A 19,453-nucleotide genomic window follows, 5' to 3' on the forward strand; every position below is an offset into this window, starting at 1 on the left:
TGCTCTAGACTTTCATATTAACTCATAATGCCCAGCTTGTTCAATCAAGTAGCTACTCCTCCATCTAAGCCCACTTCCTTTCCTGGAACCCATCAGAATATGATACCTTTTATTGAATACAGAGACACAAATGTCTAAGGTCCACGTTACACCAACTTTGGGTTGTGTGAACCAGTTTTCTCAGCACAGGCTTGCAATGGGGTCGCATTTCAGGATCATGTCACATCTCCTAAACCTCAAGATGGTATACATGTCTTAATGAATGGAGCTCAAAATCCAGTGTAGAAGAAGCATTCCTTCCATGAGATGAATCTGATTATGATTCTGAGTGTACACTAGGCACCCCCTCTTTGCGTAGCTTCCTGGGCTGGCAGATTTCTATTTCCCAATATCGAGAAAGACTTCCTCTTTCATGGATAGTGGCAGGGTCCCTCTTCCTTCCACACAGCAGATTCTGGATTCTCCCCAACACAGACAACAGGACGCAGAAGACTGCCGCGGTCTCCATGATGCTCATTCCTGACTCCTGGCTTCAGTCTCCTCCTCCCATCCTACTACTGACCCTCCTACTGGGACTCAGAGGTGAGCATGGCCCTGGCATAGAATTCCTGCTCCCATTTCCTAATCCAGCCCTGACTCTGGACTATGAGGAACTCCAGATAAACCCAGGCATCACCTCATTACCCAAGGATGGGGCACTGAGGGCCTACAGAGCCAGACACCTGAGCACTGTCTGAGGAACTATCACCTACAGCAGGTGAACAGAGGCTTCCAATTAGAGGTTGCTTTCAAAAATAGTTACTTGTATAATATGTCAGCTAACAGCATGCTTTGCAATAGGAATATTGCTTAAAATCTTTTTCATCTTCCTCTCTGGGAGAAGCAACCTGCCCATGGTATAGAGCAAGCTAGGAGCTGCACTTGAGTCTAGCTCCAAGGCCAGAATGTTCTGCTCATTTTCTGGGGTTACAAAGCCTGTTAAGGAGCCATCTTGACTGTTCACAGGTTTGAGGATCTCAGATGCTCAGTTACCATCATTCTCTGGTGATGCCCTTTGCCCACACACTCTGCCACAGCCTCTTCCTTGTAGTACATCCCACATTCTCTCTACACAGTGCATGTGTTCAGTTGTCAGGCCTGGCTATAACAAGGTACCTTGGGCCTGGTGAGGATAGAAATAGGCCTATATTTCCTCACAGCTCCTGGGCTGGAAGTATAAGCTCAGTGTGTCAGCAGGGTTGGTGTCACTATTTGCTTTGCCCTTGGCGTCTTGTCTCTTGTCTCTGACACACGGTCTTTCCTCTGTGTGTTCCTGTGTTTCTCCTTCTAACAGCACCATTCGTGCTAGACGGCATTCCCCAATGACCTAATTGGACCTCAGTGACTTCTTAAAGACCCTTCCCTAACTACAGTCACATTGAAGTAAGGGGATTCACAGCTTCAACATATAGGACACACAGCTCACTCCGGAATGGGTCCCCTCAGACTACCCTGCTCATCTTGCTTATCTCATGGGAACTTTGTTTTCCCTCTTTCAGGACAGGCAAGAAGGAAGCCTTTCTTACCCAGGCCAGTAGCCCCTTCCCTAATCACAGCACCCCAACAGGCTGTTTTGCCTTTGTCCCCTTCTTTCTCCATACAGCTCACTGGTGGCCGACTTTTACAGTTATGTCTACTACACAAGGAGTGCACTCAAGGGATCAGTAAGAGGTCATTGGCTGAGCCCATGTGAGGCTGCTGGCATGGCCACAGATCATTGTTGTTGTTGTTTTTATTAACTTGTTGAATTCTTGCCTGATTTCTGTGATTGCTACTCCTGTTATCCCATGTGCAGATGTGGAAACTAAAGCAGAGAGTAGCACTTGTCCACTGTCACCTCCCTTGGTCAATGGGAATGCTGAGACTGAAACCAAGGTCTATAATTATAGGTTTATTTCTTTTGTTGCTTCCTTCCTGCTTCATTCTCCTTTTCATCTTTCCTTCCTTGTTTCCTTTTGTCCCTCATTTTTCTCCTTTCTCCCTATTCTTGTCTCTCTGTCTCTATGTGTGTCTCTCTCTATGTCTGTTTCTCTCTGTCTCTGTCTCTCTCTCTCTCACACACACACAAGCACACACACACATACACACACACACACACACACACACACAGCTGGACATTGAAGAAAGGGCCTCACTCATGTTAAGCCATATCCTACCACTGGTTAAAGCCACAGCCACGGAGATTTCTAGACTTCTTTCTTGTAGTCATGTTGTTCTTCAAACATTCAGTGGAGGCTAGTCACAGGAGGAAGACAGGGAAGCAACCTGAAGTGTGATCACTGCCCATTGAACAATTCAGAAAGGAAGAAAATGTAAACCCAGTGTTGTTTTCATGTGTCACAGTGATATATGTGATGTCTTCTCTTCCTACCAAACACTGCATTCAATTTTCAATATGTTGTTTCATTTAACCTCCAATAAACCTTAGATACTAGCATAGCAGAGAAACCCTGCTACAGATATTTGTGACTCCATGAGTGTGCATATGTGTGTGTGTGTGTGTGTGCTGCTGTTCATCTTCTAGCAGAGCAGAGGTGAGGAGGAAAGGAAGACATGAAAGATGCAGAGGCACTGGCCTGCAGCATCTACCTCTGTGCTGTACTTAGGATTTGAAATCTCCTCTCCTCTCCCCTGGGTGAAAGGCTTGGTCTCCACAGTGGCCCCACTGGAAGGCTGTGGACACTTTATGAGTTGAAGCCCAGTGGGAGTCCTTGATATTGGTGGGGACACATGCTTGAAGGAGGATGAGGGACACTGGCCTCTCCGCTTTCTGTCTCAGGTTCCAGCCTTGAGATGAGCAGGATCCCCACATCCTCCTCACTGTGAAGTGCTGACTCCCCATGGGCCCCAGAGCCACATGGTCAACTTATCCCACCCCAAATCCTCTGAAAATGCAAGCTGAGACAACCCTTTATTACTATAGAAGCTGATTTGCCTTAGGCATTTGTTACAATCATGGGAAATTGGCTAACACAATCTATAATGCATCCATGTTTGTTATCTGTATCTGCCTCTATTTACCCATATCATCTAAGGTCACTTGTCCTGGACAATCTCCCGAGTGATAACTCCCCTCTCCAATGTCAGACACTGTCAGAAGTGGTTTATTTGAGTATGGCTCACTTCACTTAGTATAATTTTTTCCAAGTCCTTCCATTTCCTTACGAATGGGGCAATATCATTCTTTCTGATAGAGGCATAAAATTTCATTGTTTATTTGTACCACGTTTTCCTGATCCACTCATCTACTGAGGGGCATCTGGGTTGGTTCCATATTTGAGCTATGACAAATTGTGCTGCGATGAACATTGTTGTGCTGGTGGCTTTAGTGTGTTCTTGTTTGTGGTTTTCGGGTAGATGCCCAAAAGTGGGGCTTCTGGGTCATGGGGGAGCTCTATGTTTAGCCTTCTGAGGAATCTCCATACTGCTTTCCAGAGTGGCTGAACCAGTTTACATTCCCACCAACAATTAAGTAGGGTTCACTTTTGGCCACATCCCCTCCAACCTTTGTCATTGTTAGTTTTCTTGATATAGGACATTCTTACTGGGGTGAGATGGAATCTCAATGTTGTTTTGATTTGCATTTCTCTTATGGCCAGTGATGTAGAGCACCTTTTCATATGTCTGTTTGCCATTCTCATTTCCCCATCAGAGAAGGCTCTTTTTAAGTCTTTAACCCACTTGTTGAGGGGGCTATTGGTTCTTTGAGGTTTTGTTTTGGAGGAAGGTAATTTTTTTTAGTTCTGCATATATTTTAGATATGAGGCCTTTGTCCATTGTATGGCCGGTAAAGATCTTCTCCCAGTCTGTGGGCTTTCTGTTTATCTTGTGAGCTATGTCCTTTGCTGTGCAGAAGCTCTGCAGTTTGATGCAGTCCCATTTGTCCATCCTTTCTTTGATTTGCAGCATTTCTGGGTGTTTGTTAAGGAAGTTCCATCCTGTGCCAAGGAACCCAAGTGTTTCTCCTATTCCTTCTTTTAGTGTTTTCAGGGTATCTGTTTTAATTTTGAGGTCTTTGATCCATTTGGAATTTATTTTGGTGCAGGGTGATATATAAGGATCTAGTTTTAGTTTGTTGCATGTGTTGAACCAGTTTTGCCAGCACCATTTGTTAAAGAGGCTATCTTTCTTTCACACTATTTTTTTTTTAGCTCCTTTATCAAAGATTAAGTAGGCATAGTTCTGCGGGTTCATTTCTGAGTCTTCAATTCTCTTCCATTGGTCTTCAGGCCTATTCTGGTGCCAATACCAAGCTGTTTTTATTACTATGGCTTTATAATAGAGCTTGAAGTTTGGTATTGTAATTCCTCCAGCACTGTTCTTTCTGCTTAGGATTGTTTTTGCTATTTATTCTAGGTCTTCTATTGTTCCATATGAATTTCTGGATTGCTTCCTCTATTTCATTAAAAAATAGTGTTGGGATACTAATGGGTATTGCATTGAATTTGTAGATAGCCTTTGGCAATATTGCCATTTTGATTATATTAATCCTCCCAATCCAGGAGCATGGGAGGTTTTTCCATTTCCTTAGTTCTGCCTTAATTTCATTTTCATGTTTTTAAGTTCTCATAGGGAATAATTAGCACAGGTTTAGGCTAGTCACAGCAGAGGATCACAAGAGCCCAATAGCTATGCCCTGATGAACACATAAGATGATGCTCAGTGAAATTAACTCCATATTATGGAAATGAGTGTTACATCACTGTTGTAATTACTTTCAACATCCCATGTGAAACCGTAGCTTCTATTGTTGATGATCCTCTTGTATCCCCTTCCTGTGGTTGTACCTCCACTATCACTGTATCTTATATGAGTACATTGGAAACTGTGTATACTAGCATTAGAACTAGGAAAGTGAAAGGGAATACCAAAATCGAGAGACACAGGATAAAAAGACAAACGACTACAAAAGCAAGACTTGCAAAACTGTTGGGTGTAACAAACTGAACAACTAATAGGGGGACAGTGAAAGGGGGAACGGGAAGGGGGGATGAGGGAGGAGGTACCAAACAGTACAAGAAATGTATCCAATGCCTAACGTATGAAAATGTTACCTCTCTGTACATCAATTTGACAAAAAGTAAAATAAAAAAATAAAGACAGATAAAGCTTCTTTAAGGAAGTATAACCAAAAAACAAACAAAAAAACAACAAAAAAGAAGTGGTATATGACTCTCCACCTCGTGTGGCCATTATGTTCCTACCACTGATTTTAGCAAAAAGGAAACAGGAACCCACGAGCTCCAAGGCCTCCCAGTGAACTATTCTAATCAGAGCTCATCATGAGTGTGTTTATTGTTAAATTTTCTTCCTTTTAACACCAGACGTGTGTTATCAATTCAGCCACATGCCCGGGATTTGTTCTAAAGTTTGTTTTTCTGGTAGTGTCCTATACTTTCTCCCTGGTGATCTTTGGACTGAAATCCTCTTGCTGCATCCCCAGTAGCTGGGCTTACAAGCCTGTACAAGCACACCCTATGAGAGTGGATCTAAGCATTCTTTATCTTAGACACTGGGCCCAAGGGTGGTGCATGATCTTTCAACAGTCTCTGTCAATGATATGGAGTGGGAAGTGAGTTTGTGGTGTTCCTAGTAGCACCCTTCTGCTTCCTGCATATATGCAAATAACCATTGCTTTTGGCCAAAGTATTTACATAGAAAACTCACTTTGTAACTGGGTCATTTCCACAGAAAATATCTACTGGACATAGAGTCCAGTGGCCCATGGAGATCTCACAGTGACCAAATTATATACCACACGTGTATACTACATACCTACTACATGCCAGTAACCATTATGGGAACTTAGATGCACTGGTGAGTAAAAGAGGCAGAGTCATTGGAGCTTAGACTCTACTAGGGAAAATGCGAAGAATCAATGCCCCCTCTCATAGGAAAAACCAAAAGGTTAATGGTTGAGTATCTTGAAAAGTAAAGAGTACTAAGGAAGAAATTCACAGCTAGTAAAGAGTCAGAGTAACTGCAAGAGAAATGCATAGAACTGAAAGTATTTGAGTGGTCATCACTGAGGGGAAATCTGAGGAAAACTTTAGAGCAGGTGCCTTGATGAAGGTCCTGACCGCCTGGGGGGGGGGGGGGAGCTTCCCGACAGGGGCACAGACAAGTAATTCCCAGAGAGTAAATTTCATTCAGCTATAAGAAAACATTTTGGCTTTCACACTGCAGGAGAAGGGAGCCTTCACATGGTCTAGAACAGGACGTGGAACAAACTGAGATGGGTTGTTGGGTTTGGGGTTTTGGATTTTTGTTTCATTTCATTATGGGGTTTTGGTGAGGATCCTGAGCTTGAACAAGGGCCCGGGGAGATCTGAGAATCGTGGCACAAAGCTAGCCCAGGCAGAAAAGTCCCCATGAGACTTTTGTATCCAACTGCCCACTGAAAAGCTAGAGCTGGGGCTGTGGCTCAAGTGATAATTCATTAGTCTTGAGAACAAAGAGGCACAGGGACAGTGCCCAGGCCCTGAGTTCAAGGCCCACAAGCAACACATTAAAAAATAGTGAATTGTGGGTTATTTTGTCATTAAATTCTATGTATGTTATGCATTCTTGCTAATAGTCACTGTTGACACACATACTTTGCAAGTGTTTTTCTCTTTTCTGATCTCTCATATGGTGGTAAGCTCAACATATGAATTTAGTCTATTAATGTATGTGACTTTGTTTTCATGTGTAAGAAATAATTACCAAATTTTATGTCATAAATCCTTTACTTGTTTTTTTCTCAGAATGAGGAGCTTTTTCAGCCTTAGATTTTACATGTAGGTCTTTGATTCATTTTGAGATAATTGCTTCATTTTGTACAAGGTAAAGCTCCATTCATCCTCTTGCTTGAAGACATTTACTTTTCCCAGATTACTGAGTAGAACTACGTGGAGTTAGTTGTACATCTGTGTCTGTGGACTTGGCATTGATGAGGGGATGCATATTTCTTATCCAAGATGGAGTACCTGAGGCCAAGCAGCCTAAAGTATAGGCCCCAAATAAAACCCGCAACCATGGGAATGAGTATTTGAAGTGTACTTTCTCAGGCCTGCTCAAGGTCTTGGACTATACCTTATTTTTAATTGGTCTCAATAAGGCTAGTAATGGCCAGGTCTACTAGGCAAATGTTGCATTGCATCTGTGTCAAGGCTAAGTTCTGTCTCTGTACTGCTATTTGCATCCTATAGCTGAAGGTTAAGAGTGTTAGAATTTAGACTATTTTCCATTCTGCTTAGAAACTGTAACCTACCCTGCCAAGCCCTCTGTAGTCACTGGGTGTGGTTTTGGCCTTTATAAACCCCAGCTTGAGAACTGTTGAGCATCAGAATGTTAGCTCCCAAGTATGCACCGTGTCCCTGGGCAATCAGCTGCTGTGCTTGCAATAAAGCTGGATTTCTCCACACTTTGTTGGTGTGCTGGATTATTTTTGCTCGATTTTTGTGAAGTCTTGGGGTGGGGGCTAGTCCCTCTGAGCCCTTCTCCATAACAGGCACGATATTGAACTGGGAGTTCTAAGCAGCACTGTAACTCCAGAAGACTGGGAGAAGCCACCCTGGGACCTGTGCAGCTCTGGGGAGGAGGGAAGCTGACCCTGGGTCTCCTGCTCCCAGGCCCATTCTCTGTGCTGCCACCCATGCTCATTTCTTCACGGCCCCAGGAATCACATGACCCACGCACTACCATAGACAGGAAGTACAATCCATCTTGTGGACAAAAACCGTGCGGACTGCAGAGGATTTGGAGGCTGGAGGCTGAGCTGTCCTATGGGTATTTTCTGCTCTGTGCCTCAGTTTCTTCTTTGTATTACAAGCCCAGGTGATGGTTCACCCTGACCACAGTGATAATGTGCTCAGCTCATGTTGCACACTCTGTCTGTGAAAGTCAAGGTTGATGTAACTTTCAGAACCTTCACGTGGTCCTATCAGGAGGAATAATATTCACTGCTGTGTTTCCAACAGGAGCAGCTGAAGATGAGCTGCAGGTGATACAGACAGACAGGGCGGTGTCTATCGCCGCAGGACAGTCGGCCATGCTGCGCTGCACTGCGACCTCCATGCGCCCCCTGGGGCCCATCCAGTGGTTCAGGGGGAAAGGACCAAGCCGGGAGTTGATCTGCAATTTCAAAGAACCATACCCTCCCCGCGTCACACCAGTTGCAGATCCCACACAGAGAGAAAACAGGGACTTTTCCATCCGCATCCAGAATGTCACCCCAGCAGACGCGGGCACCTACTACTGTGTGAAGTTCGAGAAGATGCCCTCTAGGGAGAGGGAGTTTAAATCTGGATCAGGCACTGAGCTGTCTGTGAGTGGTGAGTACAGTATGGCTGCCTTTGCCCCTAGAGTGTGACAGTATGTGCAGGATAACCTCCTCAGTTCTGTGACCCATAGCCTAGGAGAAGGGGCAGTGCTGGGCGCTCCTGCTCGTGTTCTCACCTCCCCTATGTGGACCAGTAAAGCCCAGGTGTGCACCCGGCCTGCTGCAAGTTTCTATAGCTGGCTGGGGGGGACATCTGCCCCCTAGTCTCCCTGTCCCACACTCAAGCCACTTGGTTCCAAAGAAGGAAGACGAGACAGTGAGAGTGACTTTCCCATCACAGTCAGGCAAGGCCCGCTGTCTCCAGGGAGCACTTCTACTCGGTGGCACAGAATTGTTTCTATGCCACAGGCCTGAGGATTTACTGTGTGTCAGGCTCTCCCCTAAACCATGGGGAAGCAGGGAGCAGCCCAGGCTGAAGTTCTGTTCCTTCACAGCTGTGCCTCCTCCCTCCCTTCTTATTCCTCCCTTCCAGTGAGGACCAGCCTGGCTAGGGTGGGAGGGCAGGGCCTGATTTCCTGATGTCTTCTTCACAGGCAGCACTGAGGAGACTCCCCAGGCTCAGGTTCCCGGCTGAGCGTCCATCCTGGTGGTCAGGGCTGTGAGGTTGGGCCTCTGCCCTGCTCTGTGTGTTCTCCCTGCATTAGGTTCTTGCTCTCATGGGTGCTGAGGCTCTGGGTAGAGCTGGGTCATCCACCCAGGCTCAGTCTCCTGATTGGGGGACTTTGGGATCTAGGTGAGGCAGCAGACACCCAAACATTGGGTTTCTTGCAGGCCTGCAGTCTTCCTTCTACCTCCTGATCTGATGATTCTCAGCACACAGAACCATCAGATCACCCAACTCAATCCCCATGTGTATAGGAGGGGCCAAGTCCATGGTGGCTAAGTCCCTCAGCACAACAGGGGCCTGCTGTCCCAGGACAGCATGGTTCTTGATGGGACTTAGCTTCCCTCAAGTTGTCCATCGCCACTGCCATGTGCATTAGATGACCAATGTCATTGCTAAAGACTATCAGGGTTCTGAGAGGATGGAGGGATACACACTAAGGGTGTCAGAGTTATCCCTGGTGTCAGTAGCACAAACATTAATGCCTAGAGATGAAGCCCATCACTAGTCTGGTCCCACATCCCAGTCCAGCCACGTGTTAGTCTGTGACCTGGAACAAGGTGCTGCACACAGTGGCCTTGTGTCCTTAGCTGGTCCTGATTCCGCCTCCTAGACCATGGAAGGACAGAGGGACAGAAGGCCTGGGGCACTTTGAGCATCGCCTGCCTTGTAGGAACTGTCCCCGTCTATGTGCACAGTCATGGGCACAGGCCATGATACCTGGGACAGTTCACTTTCCCTCTCTGAGCCTCAAGTGTGAATGGGACAGAGGGGGAGTCAATGGCTCCCCACCAGGCTCCTCACTGAAATCACCTAGAGACCTGAAGCAAATCCCAGGCCCAGGCTGCACTCTGGAAATTTAGAGGCACTTGTTCTGGTACTGTTGTAAAGCTTCCAATTATGACCGAAGATTCTAAAACTCAGCTAGGGTTGAGAATTTGAGTGTGAGCATGTGTTTAGTTTGCATGAGGCCCTGGGTTCAGTTTTCATAACAGTAGTAGTAGTAATGATAATAGTGTACAGTAGTAGTAATAACAGTAGCGTGTGGGAGAGCTGCTCACGGCGTCTCTCCTGCTCGGAAGGGCCCATCCTGCAATCACATCTGTGTGTAAATCCTCCTTTGTAGCCAGACCTTCTGCTCCCGTGGTTGCCGGCCCTGTAGCCAGGGCCACACCTGGGCAGACAGTGAATTTCACCTGCAAGTCCCACGGCTTCTCCCCCCGGAACATCACCCTGAGATGGTTCAAAAACGAGAAGCAGCTCTCTGCCTCCCACACCAGCCTGGACCCCAAGGGAGAGAGCGTTTCCTACAGCGTTTCCAGCACAGCCAGGGTGCAGCTGGCCCTTGGGGACGTCCGCTCTCAGGTCACCTGCGAGGTTGCACATGTCACCTTGCCCGGGGGCCCTCTTCGTGGGACTGCCTACTTGTCTGACGCCATCCGAGGTAAATGACCCCAAGTCCCAGCCCAAGCCCCCCTACCCCCCACCCACCAAGCCTGCCCTTCCTGGGGCTTTAGCTCTGCAGTCTGTAGAGCCTGGAACCAGGTGCCCAGCCCTGTGGTTAGGCTGTAGTTCCTGTACCTGTGCCAGCTACAAGTACTCATTGTGTGCACACCCAGCTCTGGTGTTCTGTGGCTCTCATAGGTTTTGCTGCCATCACTGCAGCCATCTGTGGGTCCACTGTGCAGGTTCTGTGCTTAGTGATTATGTCCACGTGCATAACCTCATGTAGGATCCCTTACCATGTGCCCAGCACTGTCCCGGGTGATTCCCATGCCCTGGTGTTGGGGCTCAGTGCTCCAGCCCCTCCTACTGGGTCTCTGAGACACAAGGTCACAGGCTCTGCCTGTGCTGTTTCAGTGCCGCCCACGGTGGAGGTCAGCCAGCAGCCCACCATGGCAGAAAACCAGGGGAACATCACCTGCCTGGCGACCAACTTCTACCCCTCGAGGCTGCAGCTGAGCTGGATGGAGAATGGAAACGTGTCCCGTGCCGAAACGGGCTGGGCCCTCACTGAGAACAAGGATGGGACATACAACCAAATGAGCTGGCTACTGGTGAACACCTCTGCGCACAGGGAGAGCGTGGTGCTCACCTGCCAGGCGGAGCACGAGGGCCAGCCCGCCATCACTGCCAGCTTCACCCTGGAGGAGGAGCAGGCAGGCGACACAGCCCCTGGTGAGCTCTCACTGGATGTCATTTCCAGTTAACCTGTTTACATGTTCAAAATAGTGTATAGTCCTGAGTAAAGAGTAATCTAGAAGTCTAGAACATGGAGTTTACAAGTGAGCTGGAAGCCTGAGAGGCACTGGCAGGAGCTTGGTGCAGGGCTCCAGGGAGCTTTGGACATAAACAGATATTGAAGGAGAGAGAAGGAGAGGGATGTCCTGCCCTGGCATCCGGCCTCCTGCCTTCTTCACCCACAGTGGTTCTGTTCTCCTTGCTCATGGTCCTCACCCTGCTTCTGTGTCTTTTTAACCTCTGTCCAGTCTCCATTCCACATACCCTTACCCACACACAGCCAGATTCTCACCCGGAAGAAGCTGGCACCTGCTGCTGATTTAAATCTAAAAGACGTTCTTAGGGTTGTGGGGTTGAAGTAGGAACTTGGGTAGTCACAAGAACAGTTCCTCAGTGTCTCCTGATTTGTGAGAATGAACCCAAATCCACCTGGGCCCTCACTATGCATCCACGACACGGAAAGACAAGTTTCTCTTTGAGTTACTGCCACCTACAAACTCCTTGGGTGTTAGGGGTTTCACACACGAGGACATCAGGACTGGGGAACAGTCGGGACGCTGCTGATGTCCTCAGTCAAGGGGGTTACATAAGCTCATCAAGGAACATCTGAAGTTCCTGAAGACTCCCCACCAGCAGCCTATGAAGCAAATTTGTGCCAATGAGTGAAATGTTCCCCTTCAGTGGTCAATGCCCAGTGGCTGGCTAGAGTCCTTCCTAGAGCCAATCTGTGCTATTTCCCTGTCATGGAATTCAAAACACTTTTCCTCTTTTTGAAATATGCAGTGTCCTCCCTACACACATCGTGTTGTGGGACTCTTCTGGGGCGTAAGGGCTATGCCTGGGTTGACTGTGGGAAAAGTAAAAATAAGAAGCCGAGGACAATTTTGTTGCCAGAGCGGTGAGCAGACGCTGCATGAACATGTCCACTAAAAGTTATGACCCGGCTGGACATCCAGTGTAACCAAAGTCCATATTTGTGTGACCAAGTGATTAAGGACATTATCCTACAAAACCAATATCATTATCATAGTTGAAAATGTTTTATAATAATTCTTCCACATCTAAAAGAGTATACAGGGTGCTGATGGTTCACTCTTGTAATCCTGGAGATTTGGGAGTCTGAGGACTAAGGCTTGTGTTTTTGTTTTTGTTTTTGCCAGTCCTGGGCCTTGGACTCAGGGCCTGAGCACTGTCCCTGGCTTCTTTTTGCTCAAGGCTAGCACTCTGCCACTTGAGCCACAGCGCCACTTCTGGCAGTTTTCTGTATATGTGGTGCTGGGGAATCGAACACAGGGCTTCATGTATTAGAGGCAAGCACTCTTGCCACTAGGCCATATTCCCAGCCCTAAGGCTTGTGTTTTGAGGCCAGTGTGGGATGAAAAGTATGTGAGACTCTTGTTTTCAATTCATCAGTGAAAAACTAGAACTGGAGCTGTGACTCAAGTAGTAGAGTGCTAGCCTTGAACAAAAAGGTAAGGGACAGCGCCCAACCCTGAATGCAAACCCCAGCGCAGAGATAAATCTCATTAAAAAAGAGAATGTACATACATATATATTTATGTATATATATATATATGTATATATAAATACTTATATAATTTTTTTCAGTCAGGGGCTTGGACTCAGGGCATGAACACTATGTCTGGCTTCTTCTTGCTCAAGGCTAGCACTCAACCTCTTTAGCCACAGCACCACTACCAGCTTTTTCTGTTTATGTGGTGCTGAGGAATCAAGACCAGGGCTAAGTGTATGCTAGGCAAGCACTCTATCACTAAGTCACATTCCCAGCCAAGAACATATATTTTTAAAAATACTTTTATGTTACTGCTAATTTTTTGCTCAACAATTTTTGTTTTAATTCATTGATATGTTTGTGTGTGTGTGTGTGTGTGTGTGTGTGTGTGTGTGTGTGTGTGTCTGTATGCTTGTATGTGTGTGTGTGTGTCCATCCTAGGGCTTGACCTCAGGACCTGGGTGCTGGAACTGAGCTTTTGTGCTCAAGGATTGTACTCTACCACTTGACCCAAACCTGTACTTTCAGCTTTTTGTGGTAAATTGGAGATTAGAGACTCACAATTTTTCCTGCCTGGAATGGCTTTAAACTGTGATCCTCAGATTCAGCCTCTTAAGTAGCTAGGACAACAGGCATGTACTACTGCTGCTCCACTGAATTCACCTTCAAAATTAGTCACAATTTCCTGTGGTGTTTCTGGGCATTAAAATATCATTTCAGAACTAAAATGACAAATTCAGCTTCCCTTAAGCTTCCACTTCACAGAGTGCTCTCCCATATGTCAAACCCATGGTCCCTAGACACTGGTGCCATTAGAGGAGGCTCTGGAAGCCTTAGGAAATGGGGTCCAAGCAGGAGGAGATAGGTCACTGGGTAATAGCTTCCCAGGTGCTCCTTCCTGTCCTCAGCTCTTCTCTCTTTCTCTCCCAGCTTCCCCATTCCTCTCTCTTCTCTCTTCCCCTCACTCACTTCCCCTTCCTTTCCCACTCTCCTTTCCCCATCTCCCTTCATGAACTCCATGACTCAGCCTGAGCACCTTCTGTCCCATGGCCCCAGAGCCAGGATGTTCCATCTCCCCAGGTGTGCAGAATCAACAGAGCCCAGAAACCCGACCTGAAACCAGAAACAGAGTCACTCCTTCCACTATTGAAGTTGGATTTCTTAGTCATGAGTAGAGCCATTCCCATTACTTACTTTCCTATTTGGGGATATATGGTAGGTTGTGCTGTTGGATGAATTTTGGTGTGTCTCTTCTCTGGTGTCAATTTTCTGCATGAAGAATTCCTTACCACATCCTTCTGATCCCCGTGATGTCTCTAGGATTAGCCGTGCATCCCCTGGCTCCATGCTGATGGAGGACACCTGTCCATTTCCTTGGACATCATTAGTCAAATGGGAAGATCTAAATTTTATGGCTCTTCAGTGTACCAATTGTGCGTTTCAGTAATCTTATCAACTGTTTCTCTGTTTTCTACTTGCACTGACTTAAAGAAATTGTTCCCTTTATTCTGTAGCATTCTGTTGGTTTTGCTATTCTTTCTGTAGTTTTGTGAGGTAGGAGATCTCAAGTGTTGATCACAAACTTTCCTCTTCCTATTTCATCTAGCTTGAAGCCAGGGTAGCCAGGACAAGGTTCAGGTTCAAAGTCTTCAGAGGGTACCTGGTAGGCCAGGTCACTGCAGAGGGCACGTGGTGGCTCTGGGTGGGAATGGACTCCACATGGCTCTCTAATGGCTCCTCTTGTTCCTTGATGTTTCAGATGTCATGTGCTTTGATCCTGCTGTGCTCCTCACAATTCTGTTCCTTGGCACCAAGGTGCTGCTGGCATTTGGAGTCTCTGCCATCTACATCCATAGGAAGGAGATGGTAAGCTGAGAGGGAGGGAGGGCAGGCCAAGGAAGTGTCAGCAGGCCACCAGTTAACCTGTCACACAGTGTCAGAGTCAATGGAATCCAGAGGGGACATAGGCCCCTCCCCACCTTAGAAGTCTCATGGAGCCTTCTGAGAAGTTCCCAGTTCCCAGAGCAAGTGTGAGAGCTGCAGGAGGGCTGAGGCCAAGGGTATGGAATGAGTGTCCACATTGTCTGAAGGGCTGCAGAGAGGAGGTGGAATGAAGAGTGGGAGGAAGGACAAAGGAAGCCATGGTCCCCTTGAAGGCCATCTCATGGTTCCTTCAGAGCTGGGACTCCCTGGGACAAGAAGAAGGCAATGTGGAACAATATTGAAAATTCTAGGTGGGGAGAGAGGGCTTGCCCTAATCTGGCTGAATGGATGAGTGAGAACCATTCCACCTAGCAGAATGCACAAAGAGTCAGGATGCAAGCAGGAAGCTGAGGGAAGGGAACAGTGCTGTCCCACGTCTGCCTGTCCACTCTGGACAGGGACCCAGGAGTGGACATCACCAGGAACTAAGAGCACTCAGGAGACAATTCACGAAGGAGGACAGGACTCATGTGATATGCCCTCCACAGCGCTCTCCTTCCTCCAGCCCTGCCACGCAGGACTCTCTGTCACTGAAGCCTTCACACTTGGAGACATCCAGCCTGGGGTAAGAAGCAGACAGGAACTTGTCAAGGACTCTGCTCCTGATGTTCTCCTCTCAGGACATCTGTCAATCTGCTCCTGAACTGAAGCTATGAAAGCAGCTTTTATGACTGACTCACAACACTGAAGATGTGAGGAATGAGCCAAGCCTGTGCACCTGAGGAGGGTCCCACCCAGCACTTCTGGGTGATCCTCACCACATCTCAGTCAGTCACGAAGCACCACTGTGTACGTAGGACAATGCTCATGTAACATGAGGTGTGTGTGCATCTGTGGTGGAGAAACTGAGGAGGTCAATTTAATATGGTTGGGAAGCAGTAGACATGATCGGATAAGTGAGTGATTTTTTTCTGAGTTTAATCAACCATGGAGGATGCAATGAATACATGCTTAGTAGGAATGAGGTGGGAGATGGTGGCTACACATGAACAGGTGCTAAAATTCATATTGGAATAGCTGATGTATACAAATAAAGACATGAAGAAGAAAATATATATATACATAATGAACTGAAATCTCTCAGTTACACAGGTGGATTCAAAATTTTACTTTTTTGTGTCTATTGATTCTGGGGCTTGTACTCAAAGCCTGGAGACTATCCCTTAGCTTTTTTTTTTACTTAAATCTAGCACCCTTGCTACTTGAACCACAACTCCACTTCTGACTTTGTGGTGGTTAATTGGAGAGAACACTCTCACACACTTTGGAAGAGTGATCCTCAGATCTCAGCTTTCTGAAGAGCTAGAATTACAGGCATTGATTCACCATTGCCAGGCCTGGATACAGAATGTTATCTTAAGTTGTGTCTGGTCCCAAAACTTAAACTCTTTCCCATTAGTCCATTGTCACTCACCCTCTTGACAGCTCAGAGGCACATGAAAGAAGTATGGGATGATGTAGGAGATTAGCTGGGTGTCTCTGCATAGAATGTAACTCTCCAGAATAAAATGGAATAGAGAAATGACATCACAGGTAGAAAGGAGGGTTATCTGGGCAGTATCTCACAAAGCATGTATAGATAGCGTTTGCTCTCCTTTCTTCCTTTCTTCTAACTGCTTGCCCTGAAACCTAGTGGGACCCAGATCTGGAGACATTGGTCCCAAAGAAGCCAAGGGTGGGGAAATTGATTGGTAGGAATGCTTGGGTATTGAAGGGTTATCAGCTATGTATGAGAGTCTCTAGAAATAAGCTTGGTGACTGGGTATAGCCCATTCCAGGATTGAGGGAAAGAAGAAAGTTGCATGCTGGTTTTGCTTTGTTGCTAATGTTGATTGCTGGTACTGGGATTTGAGGGCAAAGCCTCATTACTCACTTGCCTTTTTTTTGGTCAGTACTGGGCCTTGGAGTCAGGGCCTGAGCACTATCCCTGGCTTCTTCTTCTATACTTTTTTCTTTTTGCTCAAGGCTAGCACTCTGCCACTTGAGCCACACTGCCACTTCTGGCCTTTTCTGTATATGTGGTGCTGGGGAATCAAACCAGGGCTTCATGTATACAAGGCAAGCACTCTTGCCACTAGGCCATATTCCCAGCCCCCCACTTGCCTTTTTTGGTTCAAGCATGATTGCTTAACCATTTGATCAATACCTCCAATTCTTGCTTGTGTGCTGAATGATAAGATTGCCAGATTTGTCTGATCAAGTTGGCTTTAAAGCATAATTCTCAGATCCCCTGCTACTGACTAGCTAAGATAGCCACCAGAAGAGTGCTGTTTTTCTGCCTCTAGAATTTCCTCCAAAAGTTAGCACTGTAATCACTGAACTGAATCAGGGAAATCCGCATCACCTAATGTGGATGGACAACCTTCAAGTTGCTGAAAATGAAAGAACCAAAGACATAGAGGAAAGGCAACCTTGCTCTCTCTCCTGGTGGGGAGACTCCATATTCTCCTGCCTTTGGACATTAGAATCCTTGGTTCTTCTGCCTTTGAGCTTTCAGACTTCCACCAACATCTCATGCCCTCCCTACCAGGTTCTCATATCTTCAACCTCAGAATGAGAGTTAGGCCACCAGCTTCCCCCTGTCTCTGGCCTACTCATGGCACATCATGGGATTTCTCATTCTCTGCAATTGCTTGAGCACGTCTCTTGAATCCTGTCCTACCTATCATTTACTTATCTATTCCTAGCTATCCATCTGTCTGCCTTCTATCTGTTCATCCTATTCATTCTGTTTCTCTAGAGAACACTGATTAATTTTATTTGATTCTTCTTTGAGGAAAGTGTCTTCTTTTTCTTCTTTAATTTCTTCATTTTTCTTATTAGTTTTAACATGTTTTACCTATGGAGATAGAAATATATTTAGATTTTTGACTATGATTGCATTGTTTGAGCAATTCAAATATGAAGGTTTTTGAAAAGTATTCTTCATAGTTTAATGGTTACAAGAAAAGTGATATATAGAGGGGTTACTGTCTCATAATTCAGTTAATGAATTAATTTCCCTTGGTTTTTAATTGTGGCTTTTACAAGTTTGCTTTTTCTACCCACAAATGCACTTCATTTGCATATGATGGTCATTTACCTGAAAATTGATAGCTTTTTATTTGGAAATTCCTACAAAGACTATTATGAATCATCTGCAGTTACACTTTTATTTCTTTTTAGGCCTTTTCCTTTCTTTTCTTCTTTCCCCATCATATTGCTTTGTCAAGTATTTCTAGTACTCTATTGGAGCTCTAAGTGAGGAAGGAAAGCTGTCAGGAGAAGAAAGTATGTGAAGCCGGTCTGCCAGTAGATGGCTGGAGCACACATAGCCAAGGGAAACCCTTATGTTCAACACTAAGCCTTATCTAAATGCAAGTGTAATGGCCCAAAGAAGCTACCATACAAGAGAGCTCAAAGGCCACTGCCATATGTTTTGTTCTTCATTTTTAAAATAGTCTGGATGACAGTTCTGGATGACAGTTAGTACATGGGAAAATCAATACATATTTCAATGGGATGCTGTAATATCGACATGATTGTGGGTTGTCTAGGAAATGGTCAGTTGGTGTGAGCTCAGTGAGTTCTGAGTTGAAGTTGAGACCCGTCCTACTCCACACATCCATCCATGTGACCAGGACATATACTTATCATAATAAGTGGCAGGAGGGCCAGGTTAAATTTTGCAAATGTACTTCATTACATTTCCACTTATGTCAACACAGTTAGCACTGCACAAAGAAAGACTTCTGACTGAGAATGTCCAAGAAGTGCTTTCAGCCAGGTTTGTGGCCACCACCAGTTATCCTAGCTACTCAGGAGGCTGAGATCTGATCACCAAGGTTTGAAGACAGCCCAGGCATGAAAGTCCATGAGATTTCTATCTCCATTGAATTAGCATAAAACTGGAATTGGAGTTGTGCCTCCAACTGGTAGAGGACTAGCCTTGAGTACAAAGCTCAAGGAAAGCAGTATGGTTCTGAGATCAGACTCCAGGAACAACCAAAACAAAAACAAGAAATGTATTCAAAGTTCAGGCATCTCTAAAACTCAGCCTGGCTCACACTTTTTTCTGGCAAGGCCTTTCCTCAGCAGGAGTACAACCTGGTACCTGTGCACAGACTTGCATCTGACCAGAAAAGTGGGATCTCAGTAGATTCTCCTTGGACACACCATTTCCCTGTTCCCCTTTTCAAGTTTCAATCCCGTCCATTGAGTTTATTTTTCTTTTGCAGAATTGTGTGAGACCACCAGATTTTGGCAATGTTGAACTTCTCTCAGTACTTGCTACTGAGAGTAGGATTACTTCATTCTTATCCCCTATCTGCTTCTGAGGCGATGGTATCCAGTGTTATCTATGGAAGTCTCCTATGTGTCCAGCTACAGCTGATCCCACGAAAACCTCTTCATTGGTACTGAAAATTACAATGTATATTGGGAAGGATGCTGCCAAAGGGAACGTTATTACTCTGTAGATTGGAATGTTAACTTGCCCACCATCCTGAAAAGCAGTATGGATGATCCTGAAAGGATTAAACAACAACTTTCCCTATGTCTCAGCCATCCCAGTCCTGAGCATTTATCCAACTGAACACAAACCAGGCCACACTAAAACCACCAGCACAACCATGTTCATAGAAACATTGGTTACTATAGACAAGATATGGAAGCAACTCAGATGCCCCTAATTGGATGTATGAAGCAAGAAAATGGGGTGTATATATACATGGGAATTCTGCTCATCCACCAGAAAGAATGGTACTGTACC

General features: G+C 45.9%; 1 protein-coding gene across 1 annotated transcript; it reads left to right on the forward strand.

Annotated features, from left to right (window-relative positions):
- The first annotated feature begins 509 nt into the window (after positions 1-509).
- LOC125353720 (signal-regulatory protein beta-1-like) lies at positions 510-15,359 on the forward strand. The gene is made up of 6 exons (XM_048349377.1): positions 510-582; positions 8,001-8,354; positions 10,093-10,410; positions 10,827-11,144; positions 14,480-14,586; positions 15,324-15,359. The coding sequence occupies exons 1-6, from the start codon at positions 510-512 to the stop codon at positions 15,357-15,359; spliced, it is 1,206 nt and encodes a 401-aa protein (XP_048205334.1).
- Positions 15,360-19,453: the final 4,094 nt, after the last annotated feature.

This window comes from Perognathus longimembris, chromosome 6, assembly GCF_023159225.1.
Source record: "Perognathus longimembris pacificus isolate PPM17 chromosome 6, ASM2315922v1, whole genome shotgun sequence".
In the NCBI taxonomy this organism is placed as follows: Eukaryota; Metazoa; Chordata; class Mammalia; order Rodentia; family Heteromyidae; genus Perognathus; species Perognathus longimembris.